The sequence below is a fragment of the Protopterus annectens genome, chromosome 5.part1 (assembly GCF_019279795.1).
Source record: "Protopterus annectens isolate FY-2018-M chromosome 5.part1, PAN1.0, whole genome shotgun sequence".
Taxonomy (NCBI): Eukaryota; Metazoa; Chordata; order Ceratodontiformes; family Protopteridae; genus Protopterus; species Protopterus annectens.
The window spans coordinates 616,731,540-616,753,118 of NC_056736.1; the positions used below are offsets into that span (position 1 = coordinate 616,731,540).

Here is a 21,579-nt window from a genome sequence, read left to right on the forward strand (position 1 = left end):
TTATGCTTATAGAGGGCATTTGTACATTTTTTGTTTTGTACATCATATAAATGTTAATATATTCTTCTCCTAAGTTTACGTTCAGTTTTCCCTATATAAAATCCATCACATTCCTGATAAGTTGCCAGGTATACTAGACCATTGCTATCACAATTTGAAAATTCCTTATCCTCCAAGCCCTTATTCCTACATTGCAAAAAATACTTTCCTTATTATACAAATATGAGCATTGAGAACAATGCCCACACTTGTAAGTACCTTTTCTTTTCTTATTTCTAACAACCTCTTCTTGATAACTAGTTTCTAATAAGCTCTTTAGGTTCCTAGAATTTTTATACACAATTTTAATTTTATCTTTCTTAATATTTTCCAGGTCTGTAAGGGTTAGAAATCTTTCCCACTGTTTATTTATAATGTCCCTAACTACATATGAACTAGCATTGTATTCTAAAATTAAAGCTTTATTAAAATTCACATCATTCTCATTGATGCCACTTACTGAGGGTAAAGTCTGCATTATTACCTGCCCTAAAATGGGCTGGTATTTATCCTTTCTACCTTCTAATTCCTCCCTTTCCACTTCCTTCAACATTTGCTCTGGATACTCCCTTACTTTAAACATTTCTCTTAATAAAACCATTTCATAGTGGAAATCTTCTTTGTTAGAGGTCATTCTATACCCTCTTATATATTGCCCTTTCACTATAGTTCTTTTGTAATGTTTGGGGTGGGCACTATCAAAACTTAAAAAAGAGTTTGAATATGTTGCTTTTCTATACACTTTGGAATTAAATTTATCATCTTTCTTATAAATTTCTACATCTAGATATTGTAAATTCTCATTATTAATCCTATATGTAAATCTCAAGTAGTTAGTACTTTGGTTTAAATATTCTATAAAATTTGCCAGTTCATTTTCAGCAGCCACCCAGAATATTACAATATCATCCAAAAATCTTTTGTATAAAATCCATTCCTTCTTATAGATCGAATCTAATACCCATTTTTCTTCCCACTTGGCTAAAATCAAATTGGCGTAGGTGGGTGCACATGCTGCACCCATCACTACACCTTTTCATTTAGAGATAAATAATTGTCCTCATGTACAATTTCTTCTAACAAATTTAGGTCATCTCAGTGAGAAATACAAGAAAATAGATCTACTATATCTATGGTTAAAAATATTAATGTTTTTTTTTATATTTTTCTTGGGTTAAACATCTTAGAAAATCCCAGGAATTTTTTAATATGTTTTTCTTTTCAGTCCATAGTCTTTTCAAATTACTATCTATATATTTTGCCAAGGGTAATGTTTTTGCCCCATCGGCCGAAATAATTGGTCTCAGGGGTTGGTCTTCCCCGTTTTTATGGGTTTTAGGAATACCAAAAATGGTAGCTACTTTGGGTTTTTCCATTTTCAAATATGAATAGGTATTACGGTCTGTGGAGCCATCCATTAATAAATCTTCTAAGACCATATCAATTCTATGATATGCAATATTTATCTCATACATAGAAACTGTTTCATATTTAATCGAATCTCTTAATATATCATTCATTTTTCCTTTGTACGTGAAAGTATTCATAATTACCATTCCCCCTCCCTTGTCGGGTTTCATTACCCTTACATTTCTATCTGTAACACAAGCCAGTTTACAGATTTTGAGACAGCTTAGAAGCCATGTTAAAAAACAAATCAGGCAAACTTTCTTATTATGCCAGTTTTCAGCATAAATATCAAAACAATCCCAAACTGTTCTGGACCACAATATATAATATACTCCACTCTAGCCACATTACCACACCTGCCGAACACAAAGAACACTACTGATACTATTGCATTCAGTTCAATAACCACTTTGTCGAAACCCTACATAGCTGACTTAAAGAACCCTGCTACACCCTTCACCCTACTAATCTGTACTGAAAACAATTCTCCTTCTTTCAAGTTTAAACCTGTCCAAATGACAGCCATTAAAAGATATCTTCAAAACATGAACTCCACAACCTTAGCCATTGATAATCTACTGGGTGAAAATATTAAAATGGCCTTGCCTACCTTATTAGACTGGCCAATGACAGAGAACTATGCCCCATCAATCTGGAAATAAAACAATTATTATTACCCAGCACAAGAGTGGAAATGTTACTGAATTCTCCAGTTACAGACCTATAGTTATCATTTTGTCTATATCTAGGGCTCTTGAAAAATGCATCCACTCTTAGTTTCTCAACTACTTTAGCAGAAATTATCAATCTTTCTCAAACTAAGGATGGTTTCCACCCCAACCAAACCACAAACACTGCCTTCCTCAGTTTCACTAAAACCATAAACTTTCACAGAAATACAAGTAACCTTGTCTATTCTCTTTTCTTAGACCTATCTAAAGCCCTTGATATAGTTTCTCATCAAAAATTACTATCTAAACTCTTTTCTTTAGGACTTGATGACTCACCCCTCCTATGGTTTCAGATTTACCTATTAAATAGGCAACAAGCTATAAAATGGCAAATAAGTAGCATTTCTCCTTGAATCTGCTGGTGTTCATCAAATATCAATTCTAGGGCAATTATTGTTTAACATCTTTATAAATGATCTCTACATTGGAACCAAAAATGCCTGCATAGTAAAATATGCAGATGAAGCTACCCTTATCTGCTCATCTCTTAACATAATATACCTTAGCAGGTCACTCAAGAGTCCTACTCATCTAATGAGTCATGGTTACACACCTCCAACCTAATTCTAAATGCAACGATAACCAAGCTAATGCTATTCTTATCAAATTGTTCCAAAACGAAAAATAAATTTTTAACATACTATAGATGAAAACCGAAAATGTGAGCATCATATTCTTCAAGCCATTAAGAAACACCAAACACCTGGTGCACTTTATTGAGCTAGTCTATATCTCTCCACATCTGCTAGGAAATCCAGCTAATGTCCTTAAACATTAAGGTACCTGCAAAATTTCCCAACTAACATCCAGACCACAGCTTGCCTGAGTTTTTCTTTTAGCTTGTCTCCGTGATGATTTACCCTTTGGTTTAGATTATATATAAAGTCAAACGGAATTGATGCCTGGTGAAAAAAAAGTTACTTGTAGAGATAAATGTGTATCCTGTGGTGTTTACAAAGAATATGGAATTTTGAAACTTTTACAGAATTACTAACTTGTGTAATCTCAAACTAATTTTTGGTTAGAAATATTTACAATCAGCAGCACCAGTTTTCATTTTTACCCAAGAAATAAGAGAAAGTTTAGTTTTCCTTTCGGTACTAGATATCTGAATGACAGAACAATTTTATAACCACTGTTTGCATTGCCAAATGAAGTCTTAAGACTAAGGTTTATTGTGTTTTTGTATTTTCAGTGGAATATTTGTTTAGCTCTGTAGAACACTAAAAGACAACACAGGCTGAAAACAAGAGATGGAAGATCACTGCTGTTCTCAGAGTGACTGTACTCATGCTGCCAGCCATAGCTCTGCAATATATCTCTGCACAATCATTAAATAAATAAGCTATAAACATAACACAATGCATTTACTTACAAGAACATTAGAGACGTCAGTCCAGTGAATGACAGTTGTGAAACTGTTGCTATAGGATTGTCATCCAGAATTCTAAAATAGAAAGACAATTAAATAATATGTCAGTGCTGGAATGAATGAAAAACACATAATGCACACCCAGAACTCATCCTAAACACTGCAAACTGCAAAATGCTTTGATAAATTACAAATATGGTATTAAGAATGAAAGTAAGGAGTATGCTTAATACTAACAGATGATCAAATATTGTGTGGCAATGTTACTATTATAAACCATACACTGTTGAAATAGAGTAACTTAAGATCTATAGAAAAAATAAATAAATGGCTTGATTATATAAATAAATAAATAAATCTTTACATTTTGCATAGTGTTTGGAAATAGTTTTATCTGCACCGCTTGTGTTTTTTTTTCTTTTAAAGAAGCTAGACCTTCAAAAAAACAAATTAGAAATGATAAAATACCAAAGCCAGTATCCACGAGACATTAAATCAAAACTTCTGAAGCCCTGAATTCTGAAAATATAAATGAAGTGCATAGAGTACTCAGATTACAGTCTGATATTCTGAGAAAGATAAACCAGTGAAATGCCAGAGTGGCATGTGACCTGACCTTAACAACATTTAAGCAGCCCCGGCTTATATTGCTAAGAGTGGGTCTAGTGCTTGGCATAAAATCTGTCTCTCTTTGGCTAGCAAATGACTGTGGCAGAAAAAAAAACATTTGATGTGATGTTAACAGTCTCACCTTTATTCTCACTGATGGGGATAGATCGGATGCATTGGATCCATCTCGGCCTTTTACAAAAGCTTGAGGCATTCAGCAAAGCTCATGGGCATTCAGCCTTACCCATAATGGCCTTCTATAACACCCTCAGATCTCGTTTGCTGCTCTGTGAAGAATGTGGTTCTGAAGCAAGCTCAGGGCTAAGTGTTTTTTTATATAATATTTTTACATACTTAGTGTTCTCTTTATTAGTTTACCATTAGTTTAGAGAGAATCTTTTCTGTACTTTTTGAGTGTATCCCTTGCCGTTATTTTTCACTTTTTAAAGTGTGTTTACTTTTCACTTTTTATAAATGTGTGCCTTGGTTCCCTTTCCCTACTAATGACTGTTTAAGTTCGAGAACATTTCTCCTTACCTGTTGTCCCCTTCCCTTTCCTTTATCATCCACTTGAGTTAGAAGACAATTTCTTCTGTTTAAGAAAAAAGAAAAACTTCTATTTTTCCTGAATACCTTCCATCTGTTTAAGTTAGAGGACATTCCCAGCATGTGTGTCTCTGTGTTTGTGTCCCTTTTTGTATTTTTCACTTAATTTACTTTTGTATCAGATTAATGTTTCAGAAGCAAGAAGGGAAACTGCTTGGTTTCAAGAAATGTGAACAGTGTGGGAAGTAGATGCCCCTCAGTGATTCACACACACTTTAAGTGTGTATGGCTTGGGGCCTCTTCATCTCCAAGAGTCATGCTCCATTTGCCATGGTTTTAACCAAAGGACTCTTATGAAACATAAAAACAAGCTTGTATTAAAGGGACTACTGAAAACTCCTTTTTCTGAGGTGATCTCTCTGGAGTTCGCAACCTCTTCAAAATCCAACAAGCTACAAAAACGTTCTTCTTCAATGCCAAAGTCTTCCTCAAAGCTGAAACAAAAAGCTCCAAGACTGTCTAATCAACAGAACCTTCAGAGCAGACAGTCATGTCCAGATCCAAGAGTTCATCAAAGCAGCTTAAATCCTCAGCTCTGACCTCTTCGGCTCCAACTGAATTTTGATATAGGAGCCATCAGTGGAACCAATACCTTCTCAGCTCCTTTCTCCATTCTTGATCAAATCAAGATCTCCAACCCTTTCTACTCGGTCTACCAGGAGTTTATCTGATGATGATGTGAATGGGGTAGTGCTGAGGCTTCTAAAGACACTGGCTTTGGCCAAATTGTTACTGGATCCGAACCCAATGTAATCAGAAGCGGTGAAGTCCTACCCATTGATGCCTGCTTTACCTCCAATCCGTCCCCTGGTTTCAGAGCTGGAAGATTCAGATGTCCAGCTTGTGCCCGTCTTGGATCCTAGACCCATTGGTTCCCTGGACCTGACATCTGCTCTGAGTGTTTCCACACAGTCAGAGCAGGCGACCTCTAGGAGCTGACACTCCCCGGTTGGATCATCAGAATGGGTTCAGCTCTCTCTCCGGATCGGATGCTGCCTCTGGGGGCTTAGACACTGGTGAGCTCAGATCCTACCTCTGCATCAGAGCTTCTGTTTCCTGCACCAGAGGTTCCTTCAGCCCTGGCGACTCTTTTGTTGGATCTGGGGTGTTCTTTGGAGCAAGGACAGACTGTCTTTGAGGGTATGAGGAGGGTATTGACTACATCCCAGTCTCAGACATGTCTATCTTGTATCTTCAGCCCCATTCTGAGCTGGTGACTTTGCCTTACCATATACCCTCTCCACAGGACCACAGAGACCCCAGTCCTCAGGATGTCCAGCAAGGGACCCCCCTCTTTTGAACTTCCCCAGACTACTCCACTGAGAAAGTCCCTCGGAAGAGGACTTGCAACAGGAAGCACCTTGACTCCCCAGAGAAGTCAATCACATCTGATATTGACCTCAATGATGCAGAAGGGTGCCCATGGTCACCTCCTGAAGATGGCTTCCTTGGAGACATCCTTTAAATGTTAAAGCAGAGAGGTGGCTGGCAGTCCACTTCCCCTTCAGCTGAGGATGCTGTATACCTGAAGGCTTTCAGGTCTCACCCTTCCAGCTCTTGGGTGACCCCTCCATCCAATGAGCTTATTGATTTAATCTCTTGGAAGGCTTGGGAGACCCCAGGCTCCATAGAACCAACTCCTAGGAGGCCAAATAAATACATTACTGACCCTAAGGTCAACCTTTCTTAAATAAAGGTGTAGCAGTTGATGCCATGGTCATGGCGGTGGCCACCAAAAAATAACTATCTGAGATCAGTTCTTCTATCCAGCCTCCAAATAAAGATTTCAGGACCATGGATAGGTATTAGAAGCATGTTTTTTCATCAGTGACCTTTGCCTTATGGTCGCCGAACTATCTGACCCACTTTACCAGATTACAGAGGGACTTATTGAAAGAACTGTCAGACTCCCTCCAAGGAGTTGTAGCTGACACAACATCAGATGAAGTCACTGCTCAACTTAACACCCTCAATTCAGTCATAAACTCTTCCATGAGACACAAATCTTATGCAGCAAATGGAAAGAACAGGGCTAGGGTTTCGGGTATCTGTCTTAGGAGGCAGGCCTGGACGTGCCTTTGTGATTTTGTGGAGCCCTTCAAGTCTTCCTTCATTAATTCCCCTTTTTATGGCTCCTAGCAAAAGTAAAAGAAATGCTTACCAGATATGAACAGGAAGGCAAGACCTTGTCTGCTGTTGGACTGCATTTTTCCACACCTACTAGACCCTTTCTGAAAGGTCAGAAAGGGAGTGGAAAGATGTGGTTCAAAAAATTGTAAAGGTCTTTTCAAGACACACAGGGTGAAAGTTCCTCTAAAGACAGAGGGAGGAACAGTAACGGAAGATGACACCCTCGTGGCAGGGTAGGCCCACAGAATCAGGGCTCCAGAGAATATTTCTTTGGTAGGCCCTTTCAGTGCTCCTGAAGGAGTGCCCAATTGCTCACCTCAGGAGGCAGTCAGGGGATGATTGTCTCTGCACCTGCAAACCTGGCAAAAGATAAGAAATGACAGATGGGTGCAGGACATAATATCCAGGAGTTATATTATTCCCTTCTCTTCCACGCTCCCATAAGCAAACCAGTTCCAGATGTTCCACCAAGTCAAAAGGAGCAGCAAACCAGTTCCAGATGTTCCACCCAGTCAAAAGGAGCAAGCAACCATAGAAATTCAAAAGTTGCTAAGAAAACGAGTCATCCAAGAAGTCACAGCAACCGAGAGGATTCAGAATTTACTCAAAGTTTTTTTTTAATTCCAAAAAAACAGGGGACTGGAGACCCATTTTAGATGTCAGCATTCTGAACAAATCTGTGGAAAAAGACCAAGTTCTGGATGGTTACACCGCAGTCAATTCTTCCATTCTTGGAAAAAGACAATTGGATATGCTCTATAGACCTTCAGGATGTATACTACCATATAAGAATGGAAGGCAATCCAGAAGGCACTTGCGCTTCTGGCTAGGAGCCAGTTACTTCCAGTTTCAAGCTCTGCCCTTTGGTCTCACAACAGCGCCCAGAGTGCTCACCAAATGCATGGCAGTAGTGGCAGCTCACCTGAGATGCCAAGAATTCTGGGTGTTTCCATATCTTGATGACTGGATCATAACCGGCCCAACCAGGTATCTTCTGCTACAAACCAGGGACTATACTTTACAACTCTGTTCCTCCCTAGGTATTACCATAAATTTCAGAAAATCTTCTCTAGAGGCATGTCAGAGCTTTGTCTTTAAAGAGCAGAGATAAACATGGCAACAATGGCAGCAAAACTTCCACAGGACAGAGTAAACTATTTTCAACATTATGAAAGACTGTTGATCAGGAAGAAATGAGCTTCTGCCAGACTAATTCTCCAAGTACTGGGAAAAACGTCTGCTTCAATTGTTTTTATTCCCAGAGCTCATCTTCACATGAGAAAACTTCAATGGCTACTTTCAACACAATGGTCAGTTCTAGAACTTCATATAAATATTATATTATATTATATCATATTATAGAACTTCATAAGATCATGATAACCAACTCATGCAAAAAGGACCTACAATGGTGGATTTACTCTCCACTGGTATCTCAAGTCCATCACATTAATCCCCCTCAACTCCAAGCCATGGTGACCACGGACACTTCCCAGATTGGGTGGGGGGCATTATCACAGGAAAACAGTTCAAGGCATCTGGCAGCAACACAAGGCTCATTTGTACATAAATGTCCTCGAGATGAGGGTGGGCTTTTGGCATTGCAAGCATTTCAAGACTCTCTCCCTCTAGGAATGATAGCAATTCAATCAGTCAACATGCCTGTGGTCTGGTACAAATGGAGGGAGCCAGATCTTATCACCTTTGTTGAGAAGCCCTGAGGGTCTGGCAATGGGCAACAGCTTCCAACCACTTTCTGATAGCAATGCACATCCCAGGGAAATCCAACATAATTGCAGAAAAATTGAGCAGAGCTATATTATGGCCTCATGAGTGGTCCCTCAAACACAAAGTTGCGAAAGAGATCTTCTGAAAATGGGGCCAGCTTTGCTGGGACCTCTTTGCTTCACCCACCAATGCAAAATGCAGCAACTACTTTGCCCTGATCCCTCCTCTGGGGGAGTCACCAAGGGATGTACTTGTTCATGATTGGCCCCCGGGACTTTTTTATGCCTTTCCCCCAATTCCCCAATCATAGGTTCATAGGTGTGTACTAGGCTAATGGCCCTGGGGTCTTTACAAGCCTAGCCATAGGATTACCCTGGCATAGTGCTACCCGACCTTAGCCCCCAGTGCCTCTGTCGAGTAGAGTCACTAGAGTTATCCTCGGGGTGAAATTTCTATTTCCCATCCAATCATCATGATTTCTCTTGAAGAGGGTCAGTGAGGTGCTCTGCTAGACATGTATAGGAAGTCTATTCCATAGCATGGGCAGTCTCTGGGTTATGAACCTGTCCCTCTAGTACGTTCTGTTGATTGTGGCAATGAGGTTGAGATCTCTGGAGCATGTGGTGAGAAAGGATTGGGATTTCTTTAGCTGTGGCATTTCTAAAAGAGCTGGGTCAGACATGGCTTTGTGAGTCAAGCAGAGATTGCCTCTAAGTAGTCGATATGAGAGAGAGAATAGTTGGAGTTTTTTGATTCTGTCCATATCGGACAAGTGTTTAAGGCCTAGGATCCTCTTTGTGAGGTACTTTTGCAGCCTCTCCAGTTGTTGCAGGTGTGAGGTACATACCAAATGGGGCATTGTACTCGATGATGGGCCTAATGAGGGAAGAGTAGAGGGAGACAATGACCTCTTTCTTCCTGGATGCTAAACCCTTAGTAAAGGGATGTGCCACATAGGACTTTCTGACCACAGTGGCAATGTGGTGAACAAAAGAGAGGTTGCTGTCAACCTGTGTTCTTAGATCTCTTATAACATCTTCTGTGTTCAGTGGACTACCATCGATGTGGTAATTCATGGGAACAGGGTTTTTCCCAAAGGGGATGATGACACATTTTTTGGCATTAAGTTTAAAGCCATGGTTCTGACACCAGTCATTGGTCTCAGTGAGGTCATTCTGTAGGATGTCAACATCACTTGGGAAGTTAATAATAGCTCCCAAATTGCAATCTTTTGTGAACTTTGTCAGCCAGAGTCCCTTCGTGTTGGCCTGGACTTCAGAGAAGTAGATACCAAACAGAACAGGACCCAGGACTGAACCTTGTGGGACTCCACTTGTGACTAGTCGGCAGTCAGACTTGGAGTCAGCTATTTTTACACTATGGGTTTTATCAGTGAGCCAGTTTGCAACCCACCTAGTGATATAGGGCTTGATGCCTAGCTTAGTGAGTTTTTCTATGATTCCTGAGTGGGGAATGGTATCAAAGGCCTTGGCCAGATCAAGGTAGGCAGTATGAACACCTTGCGTTCATCCACAGCTCTGGTGACTGACTCAAAAAGTTAACCAAGTTGAGCAGGCATGATATGCCCTTCACAAAAACAAACTGTGTGTGATCCAGATTTTGGAGATTCCCCATATCCTTGTTTATTAGGTCCATTATGATGTGTTCCCTAGCTTTGCATATCAGACTCATCAGGCTAATGGGGTGATAGTTCCCAGGGTCTGTAGTTGCTCCTCCTTTGTGGAGAAGGATGACTGTAGCAGTGCACCATTCGGTAGGGACAAAGCCTGAGGTAAGGCTGTGATTGAACAGGGCACACAGGTGAGGTGCCAGTTCACTCTAGTTCATGTAGAACACAGCCAGGGACATTGTCAGATCCCATTGAAGCTGTATTCATGGCCTTGGACAGTCCTTTTTTAACCTGTGCAGCAGTAATACTGGGTTCATGGAAATCTACTGGTATTGTGATTTGTCCTTTGGGGGGGGAGGGGGTAAAGTTAGCACTGAATCTGTTGGCCATTATATTGGCAATATCTGTTGGCTTGGTATAGGAGGTACCATTGTGCAGTAGCTCAGAGCAAATCTGGGGGCGTGGAGATTCTTTACATAACTATAGAAGGCCTTGTGGTTGTCTTTACTATCTGCTGCAATTCTGTTTTCATAGCTAGCTTTAGAGGATTTGATGAGGGATCTCATCTTTTTGTTGAGGCTGATAAGGGTGTTTTTCCAGTCTTGAGACTTCACCTTATTCCATATCAGTTTCCTCTTTCTGTTGTAGAATTTGTTTATGGCAGGGGACCGCCAGACTGGCTTACTTTTTTTGGAGGAGAGCGTCTTGGTTTTATTGGGTATGGCGAGATCCATGCATTTGTGTACATGTTCATAGAGTGCATTGGTGTATGATTCAGTGGTCATGCAACTATTCTCCATTTGCATGGGTGCCATGAAGTAGCCACCTCTGTTTTTAGGAGACTAAAGTTAGCTTTGGAGAAGTTTTTCATGGTGGTTACTTTTGCTGGAGGTGGGAGGGATGTGGATTTGCAAGGTGGTTAGTTTGTGGTTGGATCTAACCAGGAAGGAGTTGACTATTGGTGTAGAGCAATGGTCGTCCATGTTAGTAATGACCAGGTCAAGGATGTTGCTAGCTCTAGTGGGGGTAAGAACGAGCTGGTCCAGGGCATTGGAAAAATGAATTCCAGGAAATGTTGGGCAAGTGCATTGGTACATGAGTGGTTTTCCCAGTTATTGGAGGGGTAGTTGAAGTTGCCTAGTATGAGAGTGTTAGATTGGACCCTAATATTCTCCAGGGTGCTTAGGAACATGGAGTGTGAGTCTTTGGACATTGCTGTGGACCTATAGCAGGCTATGACCTGAATTGCTGTCTTACCCAATGTTAGCTGCACCTGACGTATCCCTGATGAGTTATGTTGGGCTACCAGTCTGGAGGTGTGCGCATCCTTTATGAATATGGAAACACCACTGCCTTTGGAGCTTCGGTCCAAGTTCTGGGGCTGAAAGGTGTGGAATGATTTGTAGCCTCATAGTGTAGGGGTGCTTTCTGCTGCCTTGAACCAGTTCTCTACTACAACACAAATGTTGATGTTCTCCATTTTAAAAAGTGCTTTAAGTGAGTGCATTTTGAGATTTAGACTTCTAGCTTTGAGCAGCATGACCCTCAGACTGCATTTGTTTGTAGCTGTTACAGTGGTAATTTGATCTTTGGAACACTGCCTAAAAAAGGCACTATAAGGGTGGCAAGAGCCTTGGCAAGTATCTGGAACCCCAGGGGTGACAGATGCAGGCCATCTCTGGCAAAGCATCAAGGTCTGTCAGTCATGTCATCCCAGGCAGATTCTGGATTCCCTTAGAATGACACCAGAAACTTAGCCAATTGTTGAAATCAATAATTTTCTGCTTGTAGTGTGGTATTATTCTCGGTGATGGTAAAATGCTGCTCAGGGCTAGAGTCCTACCTGCCTGAGCTATATAATCCATGAGCTCCTCCATGTCTCTTTTCATGTAGTCCAGGGAGGTAAGTCTCAGGTCATTCACACCCACATGTACAATGACAGAGTCATATTTGTATCTGTTGTTGACGGAGCTGTGTGCGTGCATTATGTGACAGATTCTGGCACCTGACAGGCAGCTGACTGTTACTTTCTCATTATTCATCCTAGTGAGTGGGACATCAGTGTGCCTCAGTATTGAGTCACCTATGACTAGTGTGTTGGGCATGCTGTTTTGCTTTAGGGGCTTTGGTTGAGTGGCACCCTGTTTAGGAGAGTTATGTGTCTTGTGATTAGTGTTGTGCTGTGGTGGTTGAGTGCATTTCTGCCTTGGAGGTCTCTGCTGTTTAGGTAGATTTTTATTTAGAGCCTCCACAAAGGTGGGTGTGTGGTTTGTGTTTTTATGTGAAGGCCATGCTGGTGTATGTTCTGGAGGGCTATGTGTTCCATGTGGTGTGGTGCAAGTGTTGACCTTTTCCTCTTGACCAGTTATTCTGGTCTTGGCTGGAGAATGTGTGGCTTCCAATTTGGATGTATGAGTGCATCTCTCACAAGTCTGAGTGTTGGGAGGTAAGAGGAGAGGGTTGTTGGTGTACATGAGGCAGTTGCTACATTACATCAGGATGCCCAAGTTCACCAGGTTAACAGGAAAAAACACAGGGAGCTGATATTTAGACATGCCTGGAGGGGTGGGCATTAATAACAAGTACTAAATCTGTTTCCTTGTAGAACATTTAGTGCTGGTTGCACTTTTATGTGCTACAATAATTGCTACAAGAAGTCTGGTAAAGTGCTAGACTAATAAGCTAGTAAAAGTGCAGGAGAGGAGAGAACTAGCATATCTAAGGGAAAAATTAAAGAGCAGACTTTGGCACCGCTCACAATCTTACAAACAGTCTTGGATACAGCAAGTCTGTATCTGGACTAGACTAGTTACAGGAAAGGTGGGAAACAAGCGCAAAAGCAGGCTTTTAAACCAGAAAGTTGAGAGAGATGGAAAAACTGCCCAAACGGCCATTAAACTAAAATGTCTGGGCCAGAAACCACTCCTCTTGTGGTAGATAGGGTATCTAGTGCTTACCACTCCCAATGAAAAGCTAGAAGGGGAGACAACGATAATCCTAATTGCCCCTTATTGGCCTTGACAAATTTGGTTCCCCTTCCTCCAACCTCATGTTTGGGATGAGCCATGGATCCTGGATCCTGTTCCAGTCCTTCTGACTCACCTGTCAGGGATGGTTCATCCCAATCTAAGCAATTTCAAACTAGCAGCTTACTTATTCCTGTTCCCCTGATCGCCAGGTTTCCTCTCCTTTCCTCTCCAGGTAAACATATTTTGTTATCTTCTCATAAATCACCTACATGTAAATTGTACACAGGTAAATGGAAACAATTTGTTTCATGGGCCAGCAACAGACAAATAGATCTATTACTGTTATACATTCTACTCTATAATTTTTGGCTAAGCTTTTCAATGAGGGTGCTACTGCAATCACTATTAGAGTTCAGTTGTCGGCTATTGCAAACTTTCATATAAGAGAAAATGGTTGTGGTATCATGTCAAACAGTCTTTGTAAATCATTCTTGAAGGGAGCTACTATGCTAAGCCCCCATATAAAAACCCATCCCCACCTTGGATCTGAATTTTATGTTGTCAAACATTATCTTTCCTGCCTTCGAGCTGTCTGCTACCTGTGACTTGAAGTATCTTTCCTGGAAAACACTCCTATTAGTGTCCATTACCTCAGCAAGGAGAGTTTCAGAATTGTAAGCTTTATCTGCCAAGCTGCTGTACCTGGTATTTCATAAGGACAGAGTTTCTTTACTCACCAGCCCTTCATTTCTGCCAAAAGTTGTGTCTGAAACTAACCTCAATCAATCTAATGAGTTGTCGGTGTTATTCCTAAACTTCCAAAATAAAGGGGAATATTTATTACATTTACTGGACATTCACAGACAATTACATTTCTACCTCCAGAGGACTGCAGAAATCAGACAATCAGATCAGCTATTTATTTCTTACTCTGATGCTAAGAAAGCCCTACCTGTATTCAAAGTAACCTTATCCAAATGGCTTTTACATTGCATTTCATTCATTTACAACTCTAAGAACAAAACTCTCGCTAGCCTTGTTAAAGCTCATTCCACAAGGGTGACAGCTACTTCTGCAGCCTTTCAAGCTAGGCTACCTTTAGGTAATATCTGTGGTGCAGCTACATGGGCAAAACCTTATACCGTCATTACTCATTACAAACTGGATTTGGCCTCTAGGGGTAGAGATGCTTTTGGTTCTATGGTTCTGCGGAATATTCTCCCATGAGTCACCCAAGAGTCAGGTTGCTTGGGATGCAGTCCCATCAGTGAGAATAAAGGCGAGATTGACAAAATGTTCCCTGTGTGTTGTCCATCTCGACCTTTATTCTAACTACCAAACCTCCATACCCCCTGCCTATACTCCTGGGAGATTGAGTAGCACTAATTGGGTATTATAGGACTCTACAGCCTCAGAAATAATCTTTTCTATTAAGCCATGAAGGCTGTACCGCTAATATGAGTTATCAAGGGCAAACAAAATCTGAGGTAGTTAGGGAAGGGCCCACTAAAGTGTGCTAGCCTGTGTAACTAATTTATCACTGTCTCTGCATTTTCGGTGTGTTTCTACCAAAAAAACAAAAAAATAATCCTTGTTTTCCCGCCTTCCTCGACTAGTTTAGACCAGTTTACAGGCATTGCTGTATTCTGGGCTGTGGTGTAGTTCCTGTGTTGTCCATTACCTTACTTGGATAGAAGGAAGTTTCTTTGCTCACCAGTGGGAGTGGGGAGCCTTGAGCAGCCTACCTGTCCTTGGGGGAAGTGACCTCAGCACAAGAAGCTGTAGTAATTGGTTGTTTGGGACCATTCCTAGCTCTTTTGTAGTTCACTGTTTAAAATCCACCTCTGGGCGTTTTTTTCTGGCTATACTGCTCAGACAAGCTCCACGTGGGTTTACAGAGTGGTCCTAGCAGCAATGAACTCAAAAAAGTGACTACCTTCTGGATTTAAGTATCTTTGCTTTTTTTTCACTTGAAATAGCTTCTGTAGCTTACCTTGTACTAGCCTGAACTGTTTTTAACTGATTGCTGCATTATTTCAAAATCTGCACTTAAAGTTACATTTTAGTCGAATTTGATCGAAAGTTTGCTTGTTTGTTTGTTTAATTTAACTGTGGAGGCTGTCCACTAAAGTGTGCTAGCCTGTGTAACTAATTTATCACTGTCTCTGCATTTTCTGTGTGTTTCTACCAAAAAAACAAAAAAACAAAAATAATCCTTGTTTTCCGCCTTCCTCGACTAGTTTAGACCAGTTTACAGGCATTGCTGTATTCTGGGCTGTGGTGTAGTTCCTGTGTTGTCCATTACCTTACTTGGATAGAAGGAAGTTTCTTTGCTCACCAGTGGGAGTGGGGAGCCTTGAGCAGCCTACCTGTCCTTGGGGGAAGTGACCTCAGCACAAGAAGCTGTAGTAATTGGTTGTTTGGGACCATTCCTAGCTCTTTTGTAGTTCACTGTTTAAAATCTGCCTCTGGGAGTTTTTTTCTGGCTATACTGCTCAGACAAGCTCCACGTGGGTTTACAGAGTGGTCCTAGCAGCAAGGAACTCAAAAAAGCGACTACCTTCTGGATTTAAGTATCTTTGTTTTTTTTTCACTTGAAATAGCTTCTGTAACTTACCTTGAACTAGCCTGAACTGTTTTTTAACTGATTGCTGCATTATTTTAAAATCTGCACTTAAAGTTACATTTTAGTCAAATTTGATCTAAAGTTTGCTTGTTTGTTTGTTTAATTTAACTGTGGAGGCTGCCCACTAAAGTGTGCTAGCCTGTGTAACTAATTTATCACTGTCTCTGCATTTTCTGTGTGTTTCTACCAAAAAAAAAACAAAAAAATAATCCTTGTTTTCCCGCCTTCCTCGACTAGTTTAGACCAGTTTACAGGCATTGCTGTATTCTGGGCTGTGGTGTAGTTCCTGTGTTGTCCATTACATTACTTGGATAGAAGGAAGTTTCTTTGCTCACCAGTGGGAGTGGGGAGCCTTGAGCAGCCTACCTGTCCTTGGGGGAAGTGACCTCAGCACAAGAAGTTGTAGTAATTGGTTGTTTGGGACCATTCCTAGCTCTTTTGTAGTTCACTGTTTAAAATCCGCGTTTGCACGACTTTGCGCGGTTGTGCGCATAGCGCAGCGCCAGTTAAACAAGGTTAAACTTTTTCTGGCTCCGCCAGGTCTGCTCTTCAAATTTTCCCTTAAGGAAGCTCTACTCTTAGTATAACCAGACTACTCACTGTATTATAAGCCTAGCACTTGTTCTCAATACTTCTCTACTAAGTAAGCACTCTCGTACTAAGTAAAGCACTACATCTACTTACCACCCCTGTGAATACCCACTTCCCTTAAAGGTATACCACTCCCTTATACTGTTCTAGCATGTCAAGTGGTAGATTACTGGCGTCGTCTCCAGTTCAGCTGGTCAATCTGGGCATCTTGAGACAATGCTACAATTGTCTCATGTACACAGACAACCATCTCCTCCTCCCAACAAACACAAATACATGTGAGAGATGCAACTATATAGCCAAACTGGAGGCTGAACTCTCTCAACCCAGTGCTGGCATGACCAGACAGGAGGAGATGGCAACCACACACACAACAATCCCAGTCCCACATACACCTACCACAACTGCAAACCAAACACATAAAAACACATAGACATACTCGGAGGCTCTAATAAAAAACTTACCAAAACAACAGAGGCTCCCAAAGCAGACATCCAAAAATCCACCACCTCAAAACAAAACACATGCAACACATACTTCAATAAATCAGTGTGTCGACCAATCGCAGCCCTTAAGGCCAAACACCTTGCCTGATACACTAGTATTAGGTGACTCCATAGTCAGACACACTGATGTCCCACTGACCAGGCTGAACAAGGAGAAGGTGACTGTGAGCTGTCTATCGGGGGCTAGGATCCGCCACATAACACACGCACTCAGGTCACTCCAAAGCAAGTACAAATATGACTCCATCATTGTCCATGCTGGTGTGAATGACCTGAGATGTACCTCCCTGGACTACATGAAAAGAGACATAGAGGAGCTCTCCGATTATGTAGCCCAGGCTGGTATGACCCTGACCCTGAGCAGCATCTTGCCCTCACCAAGAATGATACCACAATACAAAGCAAGATGATCAGCTTTAACAACTGGCTCGAGTACTGGTGTCATTCTAAGGGGATCCAATGTCTGTCTGCCTGGGATGATATGTTGGACAATCCACGCTGCTTCGCAAGGGATGGCTTACACCTGTCACCACTGGGCTTCCGGATATTGGCTAAGGCTCTTGCCACCCCCATAGTGCCTTTTTTAGGCAAGGCTCAAAAGACAAACCCACCTCCTTAGAAAACAAAAATGGAAAAAAACTAAGGGTAATGCTGCTCAATGCCAGAAGTCTAAATCTCAAGATGCAGGCACTTGATGCACTCCTCAGCATGGAGAACATCGACGTCTGTGCAGTAACTGAAACCAGGTTCAAGGCTCCTGAGAGCACCCCAACACTACCAGGCTATACCTCGCATCATGCTTTTCGGCCCCAAAACCCGGGCCGAACCACAAAAGGAGGGGGAGTGTCCATATTCATAAAGGACACCCACACCTCCAGGTTAGTAGCAACACAAGAAGCATCAGAGACCATACAGGTGCAACTAACCATAAGCAAAACTGCTATACAACTGGTAGCATGTTACAGACCACCATCCCAATCTCAAGAACCCCACTCAGCCTTCCTGAAGACATTGGAGGATATGATTGTATCACAAAATACCATCATACTGGGAGACTTCAACTACCCAAACATAGATTGGGTACATTATTCTAGCCCTAATACCCTAGCCCAAAGGTTCCTGGAATTCATAAATTCAAATGCACTGGAACAACTAGTCACCTCTCCAACTAGGGGAGATAATATACTAGACCTGATCATCACAAACATGGGGACAAAATGCTCCACACCAGAAGTATACCCCTCACTAGTGAGATCTGACCACAAACTAATCACTCTGGATATACATATCCCACCTCCACCCCCAGCACAAAAGACCACAGTGAAAAACTTCTCAAAAGCAGACTTCACTCTTCTTAAGACGGAGATGGTATCCTTTAAGCCCACTGTGCCAGTGGATACCACATCCCGCAATGCCGAATCCTTCACAAATGCTTTCTATGGACTTATCTAAGAATGCATGGATCATGCAATCCCAAACAAATCCAAGTCCCTCTCCACCAAATGTAAGCATCCTGTCTGGTGGACCTCAGCCATAAACAAATTGTATAACAAAAGAAGGAAGCTACTGCACATCAGAGCGAAATCCCATGAAGGGAAGACGTCTCTGATCAACATTAGCAGAAAAATACGTTCTCTCATAAAAACATACAAGGCAAACTTTGAGAGAAAAATCGCTAAGGACACTAAAGATAACCACAAAGCCTTCTTCAGCTATGTTAGAAACCTGGGCGGAAACCCTCAGATATGCTCAGAGTTGGTTCACAACAACAAAAAATACACTGAACCCACATATATTGCTAACATTCTGGCTGACAGGTTCAGTGCAAATTTCTCGCCTCCTTCACCCCCAAAAGAAGAAATACTTATCCCAGCTGAATGTAATCTCCCTGTCATCTCAGATGTCCAAGTGAGAACCGCCCTAAACAAAGCAAAAAACACAGCATCAATGGGACCTGACGGTATCCCAGGGTGCGTGTTACGTGAACTCCAAGAGGAGCTAAACCCACACATAAAAATGCTATTTAACCTTAGCCTTACTTCGGGATATGTGCCTGCACACTGGCGTACAGCAACAGTTTTTCCACTCCACAAGGGGGGTGTTTCTACAGACCCTGGAAACTACCGCCCCATAAGCTTAACTAGCCTGATCTGCAAAGCTATGGAAAGAATCATTATGGAACTCATAAACAGAGACATAGGGGACCTACAGACACTTGACCCCACCCAGTTCGGCTTTGTGAAGGGCAGATCCTGCCTTTTAAACCTGGTTGACTTTTTCGAAACAGTCACTAGAGCCACTGATGAGGGCAAAGCAGTCCATACAGCATACCTGGACTTGGCTAAGGCCTTCGACACAATACCCCACTCAGGCATCATAGATAAGCTAAACAGCTTAAAAGTAAACCCTTATGTCACTAGATGGGTTGCAAACTGGCTAAAGGACAGAACCCATAAAGTTAAAATCGCTGGAGCAATGTCAGACTCAAAGCCAGTCACAAGTGGTGTCCCACAGGGATCTGTCCTGGGACCCCTCTTGTTCGGCATTTATTTCTCAGATGTTAAAGCAAACATGGGAGGGCTGTGGCTGACAAAGTTCGCAGATGACTGCAAACTAGGTGCCATAGTCAATACACCAGCAGACACACCCATCCTACAAAAAGGCCTCACTGAAACGGACAACTGGTGCCGTAGTCACGGCCTTAAACTAAATGCCAAAAAATGTATAGTCATCCCTTTTGGAAAAAACAAACTACCCACAAATGATCACATAGACAGCAACCCACTGAGTATGGAAAAAGTAATCAGAGACCTAGGGACCCAAGTAGACAGCGACCTCTCATTTGACACCCACGTTGCCAAAGTGGTTAGAAAAACATTCTACCTTGCACACCTCATCATGAAGGGATTCACATCCAGATCCAAGGATGTCATTGTACCCCTATATTCCTCCCTCATCAGACCCATGATTGAGTACAATGCCCCATTTGGTATGTACCTCACCCGGCACTTGCAACAGCTGGAGAGACCACAAAAGTACCTCACCAAAAGGATCAAGGGTCTCCAACATATGTCTTATTCTGCCAGACTAAAGAAACTTCAGCTCTATTCAGTAGCATACCGCCTGCTCAGAGGTGATCTCTGCCTGATGTACAAGGCCATGTCCAATCAGGATTTGATGGACATGCTCCACCTCAAAAAATCCAAATCCACCAGGACCACGAGAGCTAAAGACTTAAACCTCGATACAAGTATGAATAGGACATGCTGGAGGGATAGATTCATAACCCAGAGGCTTCCCATGCTTTGGAACAGGATCCCAGTTCGTATTAGGCAGAGCCCCTCACTGACTCTCTTCAAGAGAAATCTTGATGAGTGGATGGGAGATCGAAAGTTTACCCCAGGGGTTACATCTGTGTCACTGCTAGACAGGGGCACAGTAAACTAATTCTATTATATAAGGGGACCTTCATTGTGTCACTACTAGACAGAGGCACAGTATTCTAGATTTATTCTGTACATTTTTGTACCATTTCATGGGGTGGCGAAAGCCACATCACTATGGCTAGGCTTACAAATGCCCCAGGGCAGATAGCCTAGTACTATACTATGAAACTATGAAACTGTTATGGGTAAGGCTAAATGCCCATGAGCTTTGGTGAAGGACTCGAGCTTTTGTAAAAGGCCGAGACAGTTCTGATGGATTGGATCTGACCCCATCAGTGAGAATAAAGGTCGAGATGGAGAACACACATGGAACATTATGTCAAGTACATAACTTTTTTTTTTCTGCCTGCTGTTCATACCATTGACATGACCATAACTTCTTGCAAACAAGAAAAAAAGTATGAAAGTTGCCAGAAGAACAAGATGTGTTTCCTGCATAATCTAAAGGATACAAACTCTGTAACTCAAATGTATGTTATTATTTAGTGACCTCACCTCAAGCCTCAGTAGTTTGTCCGAAAACCACAGATTGTATGAGGAACAGCCCAAAATATGAAGTAATAAACTGGATGTTCTACGAAAATCTAGACACTAGAGAGGCATGAAAGGTGAGTGTAAATGTAAGAGTTTGCATTACACTACCTTTCTGACAGTGAATGGTAAAACATTAAGCTTTTTTTCAACGTAATTAATAGTACATGTCGCAGGTAAAGCTCCATGCACTACAAAGACTTACGATTGGCTCACCGATCGTAACCCTGTATTATGTGTTCTCGACATGGATGCCAAGATTCACCTCTTGACCTTTGCTCTCAGTGCGATTTCTTGGCATCGATGTCAAGAACAATTTTAGTTGTTGACATTGAACAGCCTGTTTTTTACTTTTCTACTTTTACCTTCATCACTAGGCTCTACAACTCTTCATAGGTTGTTACTAGGCCAACAACCGCTAAGGCCCTTAGAAACCTAGCTCTGTACCCCAAACCATTTGGGTTCCAAGCATCATGGGAGTCTATATCAGGAGGCGTGTTATTAGGGTGGTAAGGATCTGTAGGGGGTGTTGGTCAAGATAATAGTGGGACAGATTGGTGGTAAATTTACAATTTTCCAACCAGTTGTCAAGATTTATTTGAATAGGGTCAGGGATGATTTCTGTTTTACATGAATAGGGAGCCGATTCAGTAGC

The 21,579-nt window shown here is 41.7% G+C and overlaps 1 protein-coding gene across 1 annotated transcript in view; it reads right to left on the reverse strand.

The window, feature by feature from the left end:
- RXFP2 (relaxin family peptide receptor 2) overlaps positions 1 to 21,579 on the reverse strand; it is a 1,960,183-nt gene that overhangs the window by 374,030 nt on the left and 1,564,574 nt on the right. Inside the window, exon 8 of the mRNA XM_044073236.1 lies at positions 3,556 to 3,627. Coding sequence (XP_043929171.1) covers positions 3,556 to 3,627 — 72 coding nt within the window. The remainder of the gene's footprint in view (positions 1 to 3,555; positions 3,628 to 21,579) is intronic.